Here is a 20603-nt window from a genome sequence, read left to right as displayed (position 1 = left end):
CTTCCAAAAATTTCTAAAAAAATCAATAAAGCAAAGAATAGAACTATCAGCAATCGGCGTTCCTTCCAAAAAAAAAAAAAAAAAAAAAAAAAAAAAAAAAAAAAAGGCAACACGGAAATAAGTGCTTTTTCATCCGCACAAAAGAATAGATGGGCATATCACTTCTCATCTTCATTTCTCCACGCACCACAATTTTTTTTTTGCTTTTACAAGCTCTTGCCTTTTATCCCTTAATAGGTGCAAAAAAGTTATTAAAATTTGCTTTTACTCTTATGCACAAAAAACAAAACAAAACAAAAAAAAAAAAAAAAGACGACAAAACAAAAAAAAAAAACAAAAAACAAACAATAACAACAACAACAACAAAAAAGAAAAAAAAAAAAGTACGAAAACAAAATAAAACGAGATGATATATATAATTAGAAATCAACAACAGTAAAAAAAAACGTTATTTCTTCTTTTTTTTATTTTGGAGGGGAAAAAAGGCTGCGCTAGAACTGCATCGTCGCAGGACATAAACAACCTCAAAAATCTGATATTTCAAGCTACCTGTTTTAAAAAGCCTTTCCATGCATATTATTCTTCTTCCTAAAGCAACTCAATACACAATTTTCGACACTAATTAAGCTTTTTTGTTTGTTCCTTTTAAAGCTCTAAATGGAATATTTTTACAGGAGCATTGGATACCCATGGTTCGAAAAAAAAAGGAGCCGTTGAGGGTCATTTGTCGGGGGAACAAAAACGCGGGGTGTCAACGTCGACTCAGGGGCACTTAACGGAGCGGTAATAAACGGAAAATAATTTTCTCTTTGTTGGTATGCCACGATGAATGGAAGAACAGGAGCTTGGGATATGAACTGAGCTGATGTATCACAAATTACTGGACTCACAGCCGTGGAATCCACAAAAACAGGAGAAGCAAGCTTCCCAGAAGCCGGTACTGGTGGTGCGCACGCCAAAGTGGAGTTAGGAGCCGTATTCCTCGGGCGAAGAATAATGGATTTCCTCCTTTCAGCATCCACGTCCTCAATCATCTTAGCCACAGCAAAAGGATGCGGCAAATAAGGAAATGGAAAAGGTGCTTTTCCATCAATGCCTTCCACGCATCGGCATGCGTCAGAAATATGCACAAAATGCACAAACACCATGTTATAGGGTGACGGTCCCCCAAGCAAACACGATTGCGGGTGCAAAGACACATTTGTCACGGGCCCAAAATTCATTTCACAATAAGATTGAACTGTTTTCAGTGTAATATTTCCAGGAACATTACGTATGTAAACAATGTTTGTGATTACGTGGGCATTCACACATGAATCCAAAGTACTTCGCTCAGAAAGCCTTACTTGAAGCACGTTCCCATCCAAAACGACACGATTCATCATTTCACAGACCTTTTTCGCAACGTCGACGCTCTCAAACATAATAAATGCAACACCGCGTGACATGCCCGTTGCGATGTCCAGAAGAAGCTTGACATGAAGAACCTTTCCAGTAGGTGAAAAAAAATTCTTTAACTTCACACTATCTACAGAGGGCGGTATGTTAGCTACATAGACACTGCAGCAGCCAGACATTGTGTTCGAACTGTTTTCCCTTGAAGACTCCATCTGCAACCACTTAAAGGCTGCAATACAACCACAACAAGAAGAAAACAAAAGTTAAAAGGAAATAACTCAAGAAAAAAAAAAAAAAAAAAGAACTCTTGTTTGTGCGGAAGTAATTCTTGAAGTAATAAATAAATAAAATAAAATAAAGTAAAATAAAATAAATAAATAAACAAAACAACGCTACTCAAAGATTTTTTTTTTCAACACCTTGGTCTTGCGCCCCACAATTACCAAAAAAAAAAAAAAAAAAAAAAAAAAAAAAGGGAAAGAAAAAAAACATCTTCAATATTTTCAGAAACAGACACTTTACCGTCTCCCAAGCGATACTTGTCAAAGTGTTCAAACCGCGACGGATCAAACAGACTTCTGTCCACATACTTTGTCACGCGTTCGGTGGTTTCTCAAACAACTTGTAAGTCAAAAACAACGGAATTCAAAAGCACACAAATATGAAGTTTATTCTTCACACGAGTACCACCATCAGCCTCGCCTGAAGCCTCGTCATTTTCCCTCGCTAGTGGAATCTTGGCCTGCATAGGCAATAATGTCTCCTTCACTTGTAAATAATTCTCTTCTTTGATCCTTTTCTAGTCCTCTTTTCCTCACTGAAAATCCGACCGTTGGACTAAAAAGATTAAGATAAAAAAGAAATCCTTTACCCATGCGTTCTTTTCACAGCTGAAATAAAATATTTAAATATTATTATTATTTGAATGCGTGGTCACAAAATCCATTACAATTTTCATGTGAATTTACCCAAAACAAATCTGTAGGCCTTTTTTTCGTTACCCGGCAAATAGCTTTGCTTTGCTGCACTCCTAGCAAGAAGCCGTGGAATATAAAGCAAAAAACGCATCAGGATGTAGTAAACTATTCTCTTGACGGTTTTTGCAAAGGACCTTCTTGAAAGGATTCGGAGAAAATTACCCGCATACCGTTGTACAAAATGGGATTCCTTCTTTTCTATATTTCTCTCTTTTTTTTTTTTTTTGTTATTCACGATAGCACAGCAAATACACCATATGACACAAACAGAACTCCAAAGTTAAAAAAAAGCTCGGTTTTTCACCATTAAAAAAGGCACTAGAAATACCAATAAATTTTTTCCCAATTAAATATAAAAAACATAATAATAATATTAATATTGAGCCATAAAATGGAAAGTAAACAAATAAACCCACACATCAAAATTGGCGTCAGTGTCACGTGTTCAAAGCATGTTTAGCAACTGTGTGACCATTTTAAAAGGCGCAATCTAACAAAGTCAAAAAGAAAACTAAATTAGACACTCTGTGCATCACAACAAAAAAATCCCTTTTTTTTTTTTTTTTTTTATCCAAAAAGAAAAAAGATAAAAAGGAACATGCAATATATACACAGTTTAAAAATAACACAGGCGAATTCCTGCGAGTATTTCAATCCAAATACATAAAAACTATTCAGACAAATAAATCCTCACAATTTAGTAAATTGCAGAATACTCACCTGGGCAGCTGGCCGTATCCTGAAGTTATCAATAATATAAATCAAAAAAGATATGAATAAGAAAGAAATAAATGGAATAAGAGTGGATTCACCAAATTTTCAATAAATGTTTGCACCAAGTAAGTGTATATTTATATATGCATACTATAGTAGACACTATCGTGACGTAATCACTCTTTCGGGATTGAATGTATAGAACTTACGAGGTGGCGGATTTCGGGCATTTACAGCCACACGACCACGCCGCAGGGTGAGGATCACAAAGTGGGCGGGCGGGACGGCAAAAGCAAACACAATTAAAAATTGTCCGGACATCACTGGTTCCCTGCTTCCCAGAACCGCGGTTAATCGAAGATTCATAAAATAGGGAAAAAATTCGTACAGAGTTCGCTTTATCAGGATACATATTAAACTGGATAACCAGCTTGTCGAGTGGAAATTCTCTTCACAATTTCAGTTAAAAAAGAAAAAAAGAAAAACTAGGAAAACTGAAAAATAAGACTAAAGTCATCTTTAAAATGCTCTTTGATATATCTATGCATGCCCTGCATTCACACATGTGAGGCAAGAAAATATATATAATTGTTAAAAACAGATAATGTCCCAAAAAACAAATGCAATAACATAAACTAGGAAATTGTACGCAATTAGACACGGTGGCATGGAGAAAATACTAAAAACCTAACAGGGAGAGAGAATTGATAGCAACTCAGACACGATTCCCTCCCGTTACAAAAGTTAAAGCAAAATATTAGTTGGCAGATAGGATAAGGAAGTTAATCCTTCAGTAACGGCATTATTAATATCAATAATAATATTAAAGAAACCCGGCTGAAAATAAACAGAATAAATAATATATATCAACAAAACTTTAATGACACAAAACATTCACCGTTTTTAATGAATAGCCAATAAATAAAATAAATAAATAAATAAATAAAAAACAAAAAATAAAATAAAATAAAATAAAATAAAATAAAAGAAATAAAAACAATATATATATATATATATAATAATAATAAAGTAATTCCCCCCCTTCAAAAACCCCCTTGCAGAATCTATCAGTTATTTCATTATTTTAAAAATCACCAAAGCTAGCTCAGAGCACATACACCCCGCTAAAACGTCTTGAAAAACACCGTAAATACTTGAATAGCAAATAATATATAAATCAAAACATATTTTTCTGAGTCATTACCAGTCAAACGAATAAAAAACGCATAGTGGAAGATCACATAAAATGAAACATGAAAAAAAATTGTCAAAAGACACAAAACAATCAAAAAAGCATAAAAACCCAAGAGTGGAAACGAAAATTATTATTATTATTATTATATCCTAACAGGCATTCTCGTGCCACGGTGCGGTGTATTCGGATTGGAGACATTTATTACTTAAAAAACTGAAGGAATTTGGGCCCTCCAGCCACAACACCCCGCCGCAAGGTCCGAATCAAAGAGGGTGGATGGCAAAAATAAAAATAAAATAAAATTCGTCTTGCCGTTATCGGTTCCTTGACTCCTCCAAACACAATCTTCCAAATGCTCATAAGATAGGAAAAGAATCACAGAGAAATATCTTCGTTTTATCAGGATATATAAATTTAGCTAGATAGCCTTGGTACTTCGTCAGCATCTTCAGAAACTCCCAGAAAAAATATTAACACAGAAAACACAATAATAATAATTATAATAATAATTATAATTACAATAAAAATTATATTAATAAAATGAATACATACGGCGTAAGCTTTGCTAATTTGATGAAGCCTCGTTTTTTTCACTTACCCCCTTCTCGTTCCCATTTTACTCGATTTCTATTCCATTGGCAACCCCAGGATCCGGCCAGCGGCCCAGAAGATTATTCTGTCAGTTTTATTCATCTATTTATTTTTTCTGTGTTTGTTGTGTCCCCCTTTGCTTTTGCTCGGGTTGTTCCCTGTACGGGGTCGCGCTGCGCCTGTTTTCTTTTGCCCATGCACCGTTACGGATGGGGGAGCGGTGCGGAAGGTGCTGGCCAGTGTGGGCCCGTGTGTTGGACTCACGAGGATCCCTTTTTTATTTTGCGTTGGGGACGCTGAGATGCTGCGTTCCTTTTTGCGTGCACAGTAATTACTCCTCGTATGCGTATGTGAATCTTTGCAGGCCGGGGTCCTTCCCCCCTTACAAGGCCGCAGGGATTGTTTCTCGCGTGTCATTTTGCCCGACCCTCTCAAGAATTGTGATCATTCGACTGGGCGTTCCTGCGCCCCTAGAGCTCTCTTTTCACACCGTTGTTGTGCCTCTCCCTTCATTTTGTCTCTACCACGCGAAAATAGTGGACCCACACGCTCTCCCGCACGACGAGTAATATCGTGGAATTCGAAGCAATGGGCATTCGAACGCGCTCTGCGACAAGGAACGCAGTCCGGTGGATGGTGCTGTTCCTCCTGCTGCAGTACCTGGGCAGCCATCCCTCCTTTACTGCTGCAGGGGAGGAGGAGAAACACGTGACCATTGGAATCACGAAGTATTTCCACCACGCCAATTCCATATTTAGTAGCAATTTGGGCGGCCGCGTTGATTACACTAACTCTCAGGTCTCTTGTTTTAATGGTGGAGGCCTTCTTGCCGCGGATCAAACACCTGCTGCACATATTTCTATTGCAGCTCAGTTGAGAGAGCTTGCATCCAATAAAGATAAAACATTCCGTTCGTACCTTGGCGGGACTGCCGAGTACACAGCGAATTCGATGCCAAACAGCGTAACTTTCTGGGATTCAGCTTGATCACACACACCAGGCGGTATCCCTGAGTGACAAGTTTGTCTGGTCTGTGTGCGCCATGTCAGCGCTGAAATCTTTAACCATCGCGGAAATGGAGGTAATGGCGTCACGCTTTTTGTACGCGGCTGCCATTTTGTGCACGCGTTTATGTGCATATTACTTTTTCATCAAGGCATTGCGACGGCGATTATCGGCAGTTAGCCGGGGAATTGTGCAGGAGAAATTCCCGGCGAACCTTCCGCCGTCAGCGGCTGGTTTGGGCGAGAGACTACGACACATCATCGAGAACAATCGTAAGCGAATCATTAAGCCCACGGAGAAGGCATCGTCCGCCATCATCACGGATGCGTCGCTCAATGGATGGGGAGCCGTTTTTATTCCAGACTCCGGCGACGTTAAAATTGCCTGAGGAAAATGGGAGAGGAAGCCTCTTCTTATCATGCAGGCCGAGGTGCGTGCGGTACGCCTGGCCTTAACGGCCTTTTTCGCCATCTTGCCGTCCACCATGGACGTTTGGGTGGACAACACTTTGCTGCAAGGAGCGACAAATAAAGTCAGCTCAAAAACACACGTCATGACGTGGGAGCCACGACGGATTTATGATTTTTTGGAGTCTCGCGGAATACAGGCATCCTTTGCATACGTACGGTCTGCGGGGTTTCCGCAGACGGCATATTACGCGGTCGAGTGTTTACACTTCAGGACTTGGCGAAGGAGTGGAACTTGCGAAGGGTAGCGGCGGTTTCTTGTGGCTGGAGGAGCCCAAAGTCTGCCAGTTCGTAATTAGTAAATAAATAAATAAATATTCCATCGGAATAGAGTGAGCGGGCAACAATTGAGGCTAACGTATGGTATAATATATATACACTTACTAGGTGTTAAACTTTGGGAATGTGGTGAATCCACTCTTATTCCATTTATTCCTTTCTTATTCCTATCTGGTTTGGTTTCTATTATTGATAAACTCATGATCCGGCCAGCTGCCCAGAAGATTATTCTAATTTATTTATTGATCTATCTTTCTATGTGTACTTATATATTTCCTGTGAAAGGATTCTTTTCTATAGAAATGCCCTTGCGAGCGCTTGCCAAATTTTTTGTATTGATTACTTCTTTATATTTTTTAAATTGTTTTTCATGTCTAACTCTGCAGCTGGGTTTTATTACAGGAAAAGAAAAAGGTTCAAACGGATGGAGACCCCTATGGTGGTGCTGCTTTTTGTTGTTTGCGCCCAATAGGCAAATAAAGAAAGAAAATTTGGCTATTACGACAAGGTGCTGATTGAGGTACTGTTTCTTGCGGTTGTTTTTTGCGGTGGTGATGGGGGAGGTGATTGGGGAAATACTGGGCACAAAATGTGACGTGAAATCCTGAATTGCGTTTTCAGAATGTCTGGATGGTTGTCTCCCTGAGCTATAACAATTTCCTATATTGAAGAATAGTTATTTTTTATTTTTGTGCCTGCGACGTCTTTATGCTGACCTGAAGTTTCTTTTCTTATTTGCGGGTGTCGATAGGACGGTTTAAAATATGTTTATTGTTTTTGGGCATGTAGGATGTCTGGTGACTGTACTTTTTTTTGGGGAGTTTACATGAGAGGAATGGGGATTGAGCATTGTGGGATATGTGGTGAGTGCCGCAGGCTTGTTGGTCCGCGATTTGGGTGCCCTCCAAAATTCATGACATTTTGGGCTCCTCAACGAACTCTTTTATTCTTTATGGAATCATGTGCTATTACAAATGACACCCTGGACTGTTGTGTTTCGTCATCCTTTTTTTTTTTTTACGGGATGTATGAGAGCCTTGCATTTTGCGGCGAGAACTGCATTTGTTACTGTGCCATTGGTCTCTTTTTTTTCCTTTTGTTTTCATTCTTAGCCATTTTTTACTTTTGTTGCTTATTTTATTTCTGGTCATGTTGAGACTCCTGCGTGCTCCGTGCCTCCACTTCACTCACCAAATGGAGGTGTATGACCATTGCTTGGGAAGGAGTCTTTTTTTTGTTCAAATTTACACAGAACCATCATTGAGCAAATTTTTCTTTTTTACTTTTTTTCTTTCAGGAGATGCTTCCTTGGCTTTGCCTCCAACGGGATATGCACGGAGTTACGCGCATTTTAAAAAACGAAGCCACGAGCCTTTTTTTGGAAAGGGTGCTTTATCTTTCTTCTAAAATCTTTTTTTTTGTTCATGCTGATATATATATATATATACTTGTTTAGAGGTGGAACCTCTACTTGGTGACGATCCCGCGCATGGTTTTGGTGTTGGCCCGACCATGGCGGACTGTATCCACTGCGTCGGGGAAAGGCTTCTGGTGGATCCAACGACACGGTGGCTGGGGGGAAATAATAACGGGACGGACGTTATCCCTTTGATGGTGGTCCCGCTGATGCTCGATCTGATGGACTTTCGGAGGATGATGTGCAACATCAATGTGCCAATCCGGCTGTTGGTTTTGGTGCAGAACGGGCGGGAGGCGATGCTGTCGTTGTACCTGCAGGAACTCGAGAGGGTCTATGGGTGGTCCGGACGCCTGGTTGTGAGTCGTCATCCGGAAAACATCGGGTACAGCGCTGCCGTGAACATTGGGTTACGACTTGCACTCTCGCTGCCGCGCGAGGAAGTGCCTTTTGTTTTTGTAACGAACAGCGACGTAATGTTTTTACCCGATCTTCTTCCCAATCTTCTACGCGATGTACATGAAATGACGAGGCATGATGCCGCTTGCATGGATGAGTTGGCGGCGGAAATGGCGAATGAGCCGAGCGAGTACAGTCCTGTTTTGCGACGGGGCCTGAAGGTGCTGCACTCCACGGTGAAGGATAACCGATTGTCGACGTCTGCGCTGCTGCCTGACCGCATCTGTTATGCCTCTACAAAGGAGCGTGAAAAGGCGTTTTCGAAGCATTACGGGCACTTCTGCGCGTATTGCAAAAGCACTTGTTTTACATCTGTTATTTTGACACGCCTGGCGATCAGCACGGTGGGATATTTTGACGAGAGCTTTTACCCAGCTTACGTGGAGGATGTCGACTACAGCTTACGCCTCCGTTTGCTTGGATTTCAGGAGCGAAATGTCTCATACGGCAAATTTGTGCATCGCGGCAGCTCGAATATTCGTTTCTCTGAGCAACTGGAGCTACCGGACGCTCTCTGGTACCGTCGCGTCAAGTCTTTGATGACGAACCAACCATATGTCGTGATGAAGTGGAACGGTCTAAAAGCATGCTGCAATGGATACAAGGAGCCATATAACGGCATGGTCCCCCTAGACATTTGGGTGAAGGATGAGGCACGCATACAGCGCATTCGGGTCCACGGGCATGATGAGATCCAAAGAGTTCCAATTATTTACTACGACAGGACACTTTTCTACCCTTTCACGACGAAGGGAAGATGATTCGGCGACAAACACAAGTTTTGCTTTCTTATTTTGTTTTGCTTTAAGTTTTAAAAATTACACCTCTGTTTGGTTAGTTACACGAATAATATTTAAGCGAGTACGCAATGGGCTTTAAAGAGCGCAAGCATATATTTGACATGACAGGGGGAGGGTGCAGCGTCCAAACTTGGCCGTGTTGCCGAAGGTGGGAGAGGGCGGCAGCAAGCAGGAAACGTGAAGATAATGAATGAGGGAGAAATAAAAGGGGAGGGAAGCAGAAAAAAAGCCAAAAATATTGTGAGCACAACGCTGTTTCTCACCGTGGGCGATCGACGCCGCAATTGGATACTAATTTACCCACTGAAGGTGACACCCGTTTCCGCTGAATATGTTGCGTGCATATCTGTCGGGCTCTTTGTTTATTCTTTTGGTTTGTTTGTCTCCCGCACATTTATTTCTCCGTGCCGCCTGACTCGTTCTTTTATTATTCCCCTCTCTGTTTTTCTGCGTGCACCGAGAGAAGGGGCTCGGGGACATGAAGTACGCTCCCCTTCTGTGAAATGCCACCAAAAACAGGAGGAGGAAAAAAAGTGAAGCGGGGAGGGGAACCATCGCCACGCGTCCTTTTCTCCGAGAAGGCTGCTCGCCACGCCATTGAGGCGCGCCGTGTGCTTCACGAGGTCCGCTGGACTCGATTGGGGTGCCGTTAATGATGGTGCGTGAGAGTGTGGCGGATGCGTCTCCCAGGCGTCCCTAGAGGACCCTCTGGTCATTGGGACTGCGTGGAATGCGGGATTCCGCGGGGATATTTGGCCGTTTTGTTTTTCTTCCTCCATCGGCCTATCCCAAACCTCAACACGGCGGCTGAGCCAACGACTGCGACGGGATCCGTTGCGTATTTCTGAATCTTTTTTGCGTTGCAGCGGCAGGCCTGGTGCGTCCTGCTTGGCAGACACGGTGGACGGAAGTGGGCTGCCTTATCGGGAAAGCGATGGTCACGGCGGAGCGTTTTGCGTACTTCTCAATTTGGCGTGTTTTTGGCGAGTCTTGCGGATGATGTGACGGCGCCTCTTTTACTTGCGGGGAGAGAAGCGATGCTCCACGGTGATGCACACGTTGCGGGTGGAGGTTTCTCTTGCTGTTGGTTTGTGAACGTTTATTTTTTGCTTTTGCCGGAACACTACAGAGGGCGGTGTCTGCGGACAGCAGAGCATTGCGAGGAGGGGCATCGCACGATTTTTGGCGCGATGAGGCGGCTTCTGTGAATTTACGGTGTTTATTTTCAGGGTTGAGAGACTATTCTTTGTTGAAATGTATTGTGGGAGACCATCCGCGTGTTTTTTTTTTATTATTTATTTTCTTGGAATTTGGTGTCTGCCGTGAAACAGATGTTGATGGCCGTTTTGTGGCGGTGAGATGCATTTTTATTTATTTAATTGGCGAGTGTGTGAATTGTGTTGCGTTCTGCCATGCGGCTTGTTGCTGACGGCAAGTTGCTGCAGTGAGACGTTGTGGGCGCCTCCGATACGAGGTGCGATTGAGCAGTCATCTCCTCCGCTCGCCGGTACACGCTTTTGAGGCGGCGTGATGATAATGAATCGGCCTCTCAGAAAAGCAACAAGAGGACTTTTGCTCTTCCTGCTGCGGTGTTTGAGTGAACTCCCAATTCGTGGGCGGGGTTGCTCTGCGTGCCCTATTTCTTTGAATTCCATGAGTTTTGCACATGGCCATCCACACGCACATGCGCACAATCTCCCTGTTTGCCCTCCTGTGGGCGGGAGACCGGGATGCAAGGGGAAAATGTGGCCCGTGCCAGCATGTGACAAAGTCTTTCTTGGGAGGGATTGCGACTGTGATGTACGTCCTGGCAGGCTGGAATGGGATGAGAGGGGAGCGGAGGGGCGAGTAACAACGATCCTGTGCGAGGCAATGCGCAGTGAATAGGGCGAAGTGGTATTTATGTTGACTTTTCAAAACATTTTTGTCTTTTTCTTTTGTGGCAATGGAAAGAAACCTTGGGTGATTTTCTATGGATTATTTGCACATAATTGAGCGCGGCAACACCATTTGCGGAGAAAATGAATGACATCTGCGTGAGGCTTGCTTTGTGAGCGCGAGATGGTCGGGGAGGCGTTCAACGCCCCGAGAGGCCAGGAGAAAATGAACGTGCACTGCTGCAAGCAGAGGGATGCACGCTCCTGTTGGTGGTGTTGCTGTGGAGCCCTGAATGGCCTGCAGGGAAGTTGTTTCCGCCGCCTCATTATTTTGTTGATTGGTGCTTGCCGAGGCCTTTTGAGGCGGGACGTGGGATGCACCGAGAGAGCGAGTGTCGTGTGGCGGTGCTGTGAATTGATGCTGCCCACGTTTGTGCACATAATTCCTTTTGTGTCCGCGTTCTTGCTGCGGCAGTGCACCGGGAGCGTGTGGCTGATCACTGTATCACTTGCAGACTGTTTCGGCAGGACTTTGAATGGCGTCGCCGAATAATGAAACTCCGCTTGCATGTGTGTGTGTGTGTGTGTGTTGGCTTCCGCCGTGACTTGCCGTGTTGTTGTTGTTGCCGTTTTCTGTGTGCAATTGTTTTCCATGTTGTTCCTTCTGTGTTCTCTCGAGTCCCGCTCTCTGCGTGGGTGCTCTGCTCCGCTTCCCAGTGACGTGTCTGATGTATTGCCGCTGTTTCTGCCTTCTCCACTTCTTGGACACAGACACGCTAGGAAAGAAAGCAACCAAACGCAAATCGCTACTGTGAAATTCGAAGGCTCTGAAAGGACCAGCAGCACACAAAAACACCGCCCACACACAAATATTTATATGCTCTCACGTGTTGCTGCTGTCATGGCACCCCGCACACACAACCGTTGCCGCGTGACCGGATCCAGCGGAAGGAGGAGGGAAGGAAGAGAAGGTGAGCCGCCGAGGCCCAACATGTTCCGGCATCACTTCTGTTCTGCGGTGCTGCTCCTCTTTGTCGTGATGTGCTGCGGCAGTGGAGCTGCGGCCGCTGGCGGTAAAACAAGGAATGCCATTGATCCGTTTAAGGGGACGACGTCGATATCATTTGCTAATTGGAAGGAGTTTAAGGAGGCCGGAAGCAAAATCACCTCGCTCCGTGTTCCTGGCCTCGTTAAAGTGGGTGATGATGTATTTGCCGTGGCGGAAGCGCAGTGCGGGGAAAGGAATGGAGCCGACAGCTCTGCTTGGATTGTGTCAAAGCACCTGGATATAAGGGGTGACTCAATGGATATTTCGACGTCGGATATAAGTTTGTTTTGCATGCAGCTTGTGGACGCCGCCGCGAATAATTTTGGGACAACAGAAGTGTTGCGGCCAACTACAGTTGTAATTGAGGACAGCGTCTACATGCTGGTGGGGAAATATAGCCATAAAAAGGAGCAGATTCAAGGTACGAATGAGCCAGCCCTTTTACTCGTGAAGGGAACTGTCACGGTGGATGGTGGAAAGAAGAAAATAAGATGGAATGAGACCCATGTGGTGAACCCTCAAGGAAAAGGAAAATCTCTTTTCTTGACCAAGTTAATTGGCGGTGGAGGATCGGGTGCTGTGATGCGTGACGGCGCGCTTGTGTTTCCCATGCAGGCCAAAGAGGAGGATGGAACCAGCGTTTTGCTGTCTATGCGTCTCCCCAATTCAGGGAACAAATGGGAGCTCTCATCCGAGACGACTGGTAAGGACTGCAGGGATCCAACCCTGGTGAGGTGGGAAGAAAGCGAAGAAGACGAAAGACTCTTCATGATGGCTCATTGTGCTGGAGGCTACTATGACGTTTACAGGTCCATTTTGGATGGAGTCAATTGGTATGGGCACTTAAAACCAATTACCCGCGTGTGGGGCAACTCACATGATCGAGCAGGGTACGGTGTCCAGAGTGGATCCACCACCGCAATCATTGAGGGAAAGAAGGTGATGCTCATCACCGCGCCGGTGTATGCGAAGGACAATGAAGGTGGAAAAGGTCGGCTTCATCTTTGGGTGACGGACAAGGCTCGTGTGTATGATGTTGGGCCGATATCCCGTGGAGATGATGACGCCGCCGCCAGCTCTCTGCTGGTGAAGAGTGGGAAGGATAATAAGGAGGAGTTGATTTCACTGTACGAAAACAAGAAGGACGACGGATCATACAATCTTGTTGCTGTGCGTCTGACCGAGAAACTGGAGCGGATAAAGGAAGTTGTGAAGACATGGAAGGATTTGGACAGCGCCTTGAGAACATGCAGTTCCGTTTCCAGCGGCACTGTTGACGCGCGCAAAAAGGGTATGTGCAATGGTCGTGTTCCCACTGATGGGCTTGTTGGCTTTTTGTCTGGTAACATCTCTGAGAACACATGGAGAGACGAGTACCTCGGCGTGAATGCAAAAGTGACGAATGGGGAGCCAAGGGTTCCCAATGGATGGACGTTCAAAGGGTCCAGAGCAGGGGCGGTGTGGCCTGTTGGCGACATGGGGCAGACTGTGCCGTACTACTTTGCAAACAACAAGTTCACTCTTGTGGCGACGGTTTCCATCCACGAGGTGCCGCAGAGTGGCAGCATCCCTTTGATTGGCGTGAGGATGAATGACACCAGCAGCACGGTCCTCTTTGGTCTGTCGTACACCCATGAAAAGAAGTGGCTGGCCATAACAGAGGATGCTGCTGATCCGGAGGATGTTGTTGATATTGTTAAATGGGAGCCAAACAAGACGTATCAGGTGGTACTGAAAATGGATTATGATGAATGGACTGTCATTGTGGATAAAAAGGAAATCCACAACAAGAAATATGATAAGAACCTGTTCAACTCGCACAGGATCTCACACTTCTACATCGGTGGGGACAGTAAGGACCGAAGTGCAACGGGCGGCCATGTTACTGTGACTAACGTCATGCTGTACAACGAGGAACTGTTGAGAAATGATCTGCGTAAACTCAAAACCAGCAAAGTCACTATTCCATCACTGGGTGTTGAGGAACAGCCCACAGGACAGGTGGCTGGCACAGACGTCTCAGTTGCTTCCGAGTCAAGGAGTGAAGAAAGCGCCATCTATGAGGAATTGACTGAGGATGATACTGATGAACAAGAGGAAGAAAGCGTCGATGATCCGGTGCCTGCAGCGCCCTCTTCCACAGATGCCGCGGGATCGTCTGTTCCTGAACCCGCCACTGCAGCGGAGAGTGCAGGGAATTCTCTTCCAGAGAACAATGTCCAGCTTTTCGAAGGCGAAACGTCTCAGCAAGCCACGCCGCATGAAGACAATGAATCGATGCAGCGGGATTCGAAGGTGCAGACACAAGAACTACCGTCAGAGGAGCCAGCGGAGTTCACTGATTTTGAAGGATCCTCTGAAAGTTATGATACAGAACAGCCAGTGGAGGAGGAAGAAGCGAATGGCGGGAGTGGCGAATCAACGTCTCCAGTGACTGCGTCGTTGAGTGTGGAAACGGTCACCGCACCAGCTGACGGTGAGCACCAAGTGCGACAAAGCATTGAGCTTTCCGCTGAAAACAACGACGTGCGGTCCACTGGAACCAGAACCACCGGCACGGAGCGAAGCCTCAGCCTCGAGGCGGGGGACGGAAGTTCCGAGAGAACAATGGGCTCAGGCAGCAGCCCCACTCCTTCAAAGAGTGACGCCGAACCGACGTCCGCGGAGAACACCGACGACGTCTCTTGGACTGAAGGAGCCGAATTCTCTTTTGAAGACGGCAAGGAGGCGCCACAGCCGGTCGACACCGCACCGGGTAATACAAGCACAACGCCTGGGGAAACCAAGATCCCATCGGAGTCCAACGCAACAATACCCTCGGACACTGAAATTTTGCTTGAGCACGGGCATTTGGGCGAGTTGGCGGCCATGTATCTAATTGGTGACAGCACCGTGCAAGTGTGTGTGTCTCGGGTGTTGTTGCTGCTGCTTCTGGGGCTGTGGGGCACTGCGGCTCTCTGTTGAATGAATTGGGAAGAGCAAAGTTGCGAAATTCTGTGGAGCAACAAAGGAGCGGCATCCCAGCATTACCCACTGAATTTTTTAAATTCCACTTCCTTTTTTTTTTTTCCTTTTTTTTTTCCTTTTTTTTTTCCTTTTTTTTTCTTGTTCTTGTTATTGCTTTAATTATTTCCCTTATCTTGCTTGTTGCTTTAGGGCAACCACTAATGAAGTGATTTTTTTTTTCTACTCTTCCCTCTTTTCAATTGTTTCTTGCTGCACTCTTCCTGTGAGGGGTGCCGTGTGTTTCCCGCCCAACTGCTCCACTCGCACACCCACCGACACGCTCATGACGACGGCCCTGTGCGCCTCGCCTGCTGCACGCATGAGGAGGGGCCGCGACGAACGGCGCGCTGAGGGAGCCGTGACGTGTGGGCGTACGACGAGGGCCTGTGGGGCGGAGCACACATTTCTTTCCTCTTGTTTTTTTTTTATTGCGGCCAGGGCGGGCAGACACTCGCAGCGCCAGACACACAGCCACACCCTGCCGCCGTGTTTTTTTTTTTTGCTGCGCTCACTCTCCCGATGGAGAGACGCGACTCCCGTCGTGTCTGCGTGCTCCTCTCAGTCCCCACACACACACGAGTGACTGTGCTCTGCAGGCCGCACTTACGCTCCGATGAAAGGGCTGAGGGGAGCAGCAACACGCAGATGACCCCATGAAATATAAACGATGTGCGGACACATGGAGGGTCAGACGGTTGAAAGAGACTTAAATATCTTTTTAATTTTATTTTTGGACAAAATATGCAGACAATTTCTGGAGCAACATGGTATTTAGGTTCTTTTTTTGTGTTTGTGTTTTTTCTTTTTCAATTTTTTTTTTCATTATTATTATTTGTGTGTAGCCGTAATAGAGGACGACTTTTTTTCATTTTCATTTTTTTTCATTTTCTTTTTTTCTTCATTTTCATTTTTTTTCATTTTTTTCATTTTTTTCATTTTCTTTTTTTTTCATTTTTTTCATTTTTTTTATTTTTCTTTTTTTCAAAGTGTGAGGTGCGGAAGGGTGAAGATGAATTTTTTTTAATTTTAATAAATTTTTTATGAATTGCCGCTGCTTGGGTTGCAGTGCAATATCATGAGCTTGAGCAGCATTTTTCTCTTTATTTCTGCCATGCGCTTCTGCTGTACATTTTTTTTTGTGCGTCCCTTCACATGCTCTGCTCCTGTTTTTACTTCTTTGCTTCGTGTGTCTGCAGGCACACACAACCACATGCACACACAAAATGCAAATTGCAGTGGATTTGGATGCTTCTTTTGTAGCGGTTGCTGGCGGTTGCGGGTGGCTGCTGCTTCTTCCGTGGGCATGAAGGGAAGGAGGAGAGAAGGAGCGCGCACCGCGAGTCATTCTTTCCTGCGGGTGTGATGCGCGCGGTGGGCTGCGACTGCTGTGGAGGGCTGCATCCTTTCGGTGTGCGCTTCTCCGCCATTGTTCCGTGCGTTTGCGCATGTCATTTGTTATGCGCGTGCGTGCTGGGCATGTTTTTCCGGTGCGTTGAGTAGCCACCATCTGCCTATGGCGGCTTGTGTGAGTGAGCACCTGCGGATGAGGGTCAGGGCGTATGGAGTGAAGGAATGGCTTAAGGAAAGGGGAATTTGATTTGGAGGGTATTTGGACCGGATTCATTTGGCTGCGGTGGACACATGCACGACGGATGTGTTTCCGCATAATGGGAGAGGATGCGACAGGATTTTCCGAAGTGGCCCGTCAATGCAATTCGGGTTTCATAGCACTGGGGCACAGTGGTCTCCCTGCAATGGCTGGTGACGGACCCTAGTGGGCCGGTGTATTTATGCTGCTGCTGCTGCTGCTGCTGCTCGAGGAGGCGTAGAAGTTCGATTCGAGGTGAGCGGCGGAAGGGCCACACATCCCGCAGTGATGGTCGTCGTTGGCCCACCGGGTGCCTCTGAAGGTTTTGTTGGATGCAACGTCCTTATGCCCGTCTCTGGATGGCGGCATCCCTGATGCAGCCAACGAACGGGGCTGGGAGCGACGGTGAGACGCAAGCACGTGTGGATGTTCGGAGCGTCCGGCGCACCGCACGCTGAGAGCATGGCACGGCGAGGACCGGACCTAGAAAAGGGACACCGCGTGGGACGTCAGTCTTCACTGCAGCGTCCGCCACTGAATTTGGATTTGCTCGCACCTTCTGCGGTCCCTCTTCCTCCCCTCACTTCTGTGCCGAGGACTGTGCCGCGGGATCCAGCAGCGCGATGTTTGGCCGCAGGAACATGGCCCGAACAAATGATTTGTGGGAGGGGGATGTGCACTGCGGCGAAAAAGAAAAAAAATGTTGCGAGACGACCACCACCACATGACCGGCATTTGTATGGCGTACGCCCTTTGCAAGGCTGAGGGAAAGGGCGGGAATCCCCACTGGCATATGTCTGCAGTCAGAATGCGTAAATTGTGGACTTGTTTGTGCGGCAAGGCAGCAAGGTCGCTCAGGGGATGCAGCATAGACTGGGAGTGCACTTTCTAGCGGGGCGTGCTTGGTGACTACCGAGGCGATGCCCCCAAAGGGACGTATGTGGGTGGTGAAGATGCACTGGATATGGATATGCGCAATGCCATGCTTTGTGACAGGGAGCGAGGGAGGAGTAGCGTGATTCCTCCTGCCACGGACCCATCAACTTTTGAGGAGTTGGAGTGAGGCCAAGGGGACAAGCGTGTGTGTCTTCACCTTCTTGCGGGAGGGCGCGCAGACGTTGGATTTTTTTTGTTACTATGTTTTCACGGTGCCTGCGGTGACGTTAATGGGGAGTTTGTTCTCCAGAGGCATTCATTGTGCGATTTGTGCGTGTTTGGTGTCCAACGTTTTCAGCACCACCGAATGGGGTGTTGCGCAGGATTGGAATACATGGATGTGCGAGAGCATTGTGTCGCTCGCCCGTAATAACGCACACGCGCACAGTTTCAGCGCGTCTGATACGTCACGTTCTTCAGAACGGTCGAAATCACTTGTGGGACGTCACTTCATTTGCGGCCTCGGGAAAGTGAAGTAAATGGAGAGATATGCCGAGAACGCAATGCTCCTCCATAAGACCGCGGGCTGGCGGCGACAAGGATCAGAGAGCTTATACTTAACATTGAGAAGAGGGCAGCACTCTGATGATTCGGTTTGCTCGTTAGGAACTTCTAATGTAGTGCACACCGTGTGGGCCTTTTTGCTGCGGATATGCAGAAGGGTGATGTGGGGTGGAATTATTGTTGAAGGCAGCACGGACACCGCCTGACCTTTATTTGAGGGATGCGTGGTGTTATTCCGTGCTTCCTGGCCTGCGTTGTCGCACTCTTGCTGTGAGTGCGGATGGCCACAGTAGTGGAGCTGAATACGGTTCAATGTGTGTTGCTCACGGGGACTGCGCGACACGTGTTTTTTTTTGGGAGGCCCAAAGGAGGGGCGCATCGCCGTTGCGTGATTCCTGCGGCAGTTCATTACTCTGCGACTGTGCGTGCCGCCGTCCGCTGTGCCACTGCAAGCCTTCGCCTTTGTGAGAAATGGGGAGTGTGACTACTGTGGCGGTGGTCGAATGTTCCCGAATTGGCGCTTTTGGTGATTTCACTTGGAGTGCCGAGCAGCGAGGGGCCGCACACGCCCAGGAGGTGGGAGTGTGTGCTGCAACCGCACTTGCGATTTGCAGTTGGGATGTGACATGTTTCTTTGGTATTTTTATTTTTCGTGATATGCGGGGCAGCGGTGTGTTTGCGTGTGCGGGCTGCTCATGGCTGCGGGTGTTGTCTTTCCTGCTGTTCTCCCGCTCCACTCCTTTGCGTGCGACAGACCAAACGTTCTTACGGGCGTGTGGTGGGGTCGCGTTCTTGTTTGGAAAAAAACCTTTCGCAGGCATAATAATACTGCCGTCCGTGCCACACGAGGCAGTGGGGTATTTCCTGGGATTTATTGGCGGGGTGGCACCGCACCCATGCCGTGTGGTTGATTTGTATTCCGCAATGCACGGTGAGGGGGATGTGCGGTGACAACTTACTTCAGTGGAGCGACACGAGCAGCACGGGGAGTGCAACGGAGGAGTGGTGGCTGCGTGCTTCCAAGTGATACGTGAATGGCGAATTCAATATGAAAGGCAGCGTGACGGCACTCTTTTGCCATGCACACCGCAGATATTTTCCATAAAGCTTGTAAATTGCACTCTTTTCTGTTTTGTGTGGGATTACCGTGATGCATCGCTGTTGTGGCGTGTATGATTTGTGCTCCCTGCATGTGGCCGCTGCTTTACCGAATTCTCCTCCCACTTTTGTGTGCTTGTGTCAGGGTTTATGTGCCCACGTCCTCCTGGAGAGTGTGTGCGGTGACGGCGGTGCCACACGGGTGCGGGACTGTGGCGAGCGGAATGCGTGGGCGAACCCTCCGTGCGCACCACGTTGTTGTTGTTGGCTCTCTCCAACACTGTGCTGGGTGGTTGGTATCCACGTGCCGTCGTTGTGGTGGTCCTCGTGCATGTGGTGTGCATCGAATACTGTGCTGTCACACTGTGTGGGTGAGTCTCTTGTTGTGGCTTCGATTCATGACTGTGCCTATTGTCTTTCTTTTCCTCATTCCCCTTTTTTGTTTGGTGGCTATTGTTTAGATCTAACTCAAACCAACTAAGAAAGCAAGGAGAAACGATGTCTGGAAGACCCGAGGAAGGAATTTACGGCAATTTGGAGAGTCAATCGTCCAATGTCTCGCAGGGAGGTTGGAGGAGAGCGAGGTCGCAATTTGAGAGTGAAACAGATTACTCCTCTGTGAGTCGCAGAAGATTGGAGGGAATGCATCGACCGCAGTGGACCATGAGCAGCAGCGTGGAGGACATTCTGCTGGAGGGAAGCACTCTCAGGAACAACATGAAGCTGAATGAATTCCTTCGGAGCAACTTTGGCGAGGAGTGGGTTGTGGAAAGAAATGGGAACGTGACGATGGAGGCGTTTGTTCAGGAGCCGGATGCTTACGTACAAGACCAGCAGTTTCTTAGAAGAATTGTTAACTTAACTGCGTACCAAGCGCTGGGGGCTATTTATAAGCTTCATCACGAGGGTGTGTACTCTCTCAGACAATGGAGGGGCTTTAAAAGCAAGAATACGGTCACTCCTCTTGCAAAGGGAAAACTAAACGCAGTTCTCACTCAGGTACAGATAGAAGAAAAACGTGAGGCGGAAGAAAAACGTAAGGCGGAAGAAAAACGTAAGGCGGAAGAAAAGCGGGAGGCAGAAGAAAGATTAAGGCGTGAGGAGGATGAAAGGCAAAGACGAGCGCAAGAAATGAAATTTACCATTTCCACTACGATCGAAGAAGTACTGTTTAAAGGAGGAGTCCGCGTCAAGGAAAAGAAGCTGAACGATTTTCTTTACGATGGATTGGACGGCAGGGGCGT

At 46.6% G+C, this 20603-nt stretch overlaps 4 protein-coding genes and 1 pseudogene across 4 annotated transcripts, besides 32 other annotated features; 4 read left to right on the top strand and 1 right to left on the bottom strand.

The window, feature by feature from the left end:
• Window positions 1–4852: a sequence feature (heterozygous, Esmeraldo-like haplotype).
• Window positions 68–105: a microsatellite.
• Window positions 279–383: a sequence feature (T-rich).
• Tc00.1047053509581.50 (uncharacterized protein) lies at window positions 669–1610 on the bottom strand (the record flags this gene model as incomplete). Its single annotated transcript, XM_804977.1, has 1 exon — window positions 669–1610. One exon carries the CDS (start codon window positions 1608–1610, stop codon window positions 669–671), a length of 942 nt encoding a protein of 313 aa, XP_810070.1.
• Window positions 1643–1702: a sequence feature (T-rich).
• Window positions 1741–1772: a microsatellite.
• Window positions 1843–1887: a microsatellite.
• Window positions 2292–2321: a sequence feature (AT_rich).
• Window positions 2720–2756: a sequence feature (AT_rich).
• Window positions 2926–2946: a sequence feature (AT_rich).
• Window positions 3087–3546: a mobile genetic element.
• Window positions 4009–4085: a sequence feature (T-rich).
• Window positions 4088–4118: a sequence feature (AT_rich).
• Window positions 4411–4430: a microsatellite.
• Window positions 4479–4693: a mobile genetic element.
• Window positions 4566–4588: a sequence feature (AT_rich).
• Window positions 4771–4823: a microsatellite.
• Window positions 4853–4928: a sequence feature (areas merged during assembly that could not be assigned to a particular haplotype. This can correspond to areas where the two haplotypes were merged or to regions with more than two copies in the genome that were merged during assembly.).
• Window positions 4915–4960: a mobile genetic element.
• Window positions 4929–5583: a sequence feature (heterozygous, Esmeraldo-like haplotype).
• Window positions 5464–5814, top strand: Tc00.1047053509581.35 (annotated as a pseudogene).
• Window positions 5584–14755: a sequence feature (areas not merged during assembly with more than two copies in the genome that could not be assigned to a particular haplotype).
• Window positions 5815–6856: a mobile genetic element.
• Window positions 6595–6856: a mobile genetic element.
• On the top strand, window positions 8139–9263 carry Tc00.1047053509581.20 (beta galactofuranosyl glycosyltransferase, putative; the record flags this gene model as incomplete). Its single annotated transcript, XM_804976.1, has 1 exon — window positions 8139–9263. The coding sequence occupies one exon, from the start codon at window positions 8139–8141 to the stop codon at window positions 9261–9263; it is 1125 nt and encodes a 374-aa protein (XP_810069.1).
• Window positions 10583–10604: a sequence feature (AT_rich).
• Window positions 11748–15191, top strand: Tc00.1047053509581.10 (trans-sialidase, putative; the record flags this gene model as incomplete). Its single annotated transcript, XM_804975.1, has 1 exon — window positions 11748–15191. The coding sequence occupies one exon, from the start codon at window positions 11748–11750 to the stop codon at window positions 15189–15191; it is 3444 nt and encodes a 1147-aa protein (XP_810068.1).
• Window positions 11749–11769: a microsatellite.
• Window positions 14756–15975: a sequence feature (heterozygous, non-Esmeraldo-like haplotype).
• Window positions 15285–15334: a microsatellite.
• Window positions 15976–16869: a sequence feature (areas not merged during assembly with more than two copies in the genome that could not be assigned to a particular haplotype).
• Window positions 16010–16067: a sequence feature (A-rich).
• Window positions 16093–16215: a sequence feature (A-rich).
• Window positions 16246–16275: a sequence feature (AT_rich).
• Window positions 16870–20603: a sequence feature (heterozygous, Esmeraldo-like haplotype).
• Window positions 17025–17049: a microsatellite.
• Tc00.1047053509581.5 (retrotransposon hot spot (RHS) protein, putative) lies at window positions 19858–20603 on the top strand (the record flags this gene model as incomplete). The annotated part of the gene is made up of 1 exon (XM_804978.1): window positions 19858–20603. A coding segment is annotated over one exon (746 nt), but the record flags the coding sequence as incomplete, so codon positions are not given.

Source organism: Trypanosoma cruzi, genomic scaffold, assembly GCF_000209065.1.
Source record: "Trypanosoma cruzi strain CL Brener 1047053516281 genomic scaffold, whole genome shotgun sequence".
In the NCBI taxonomy this organism is placed as follows: domain Eukaryota; phylum Euglenozoa; class Kinetoplastea; order Trypanosomatida; family Trypanosomatidae; genus Trypanosoma; species Trypanosoma cruzi.
Note: the sequence above shows the minus strand (reverse complement) of the source record. Positions and strands in the feature narration are given on the sequence as shown.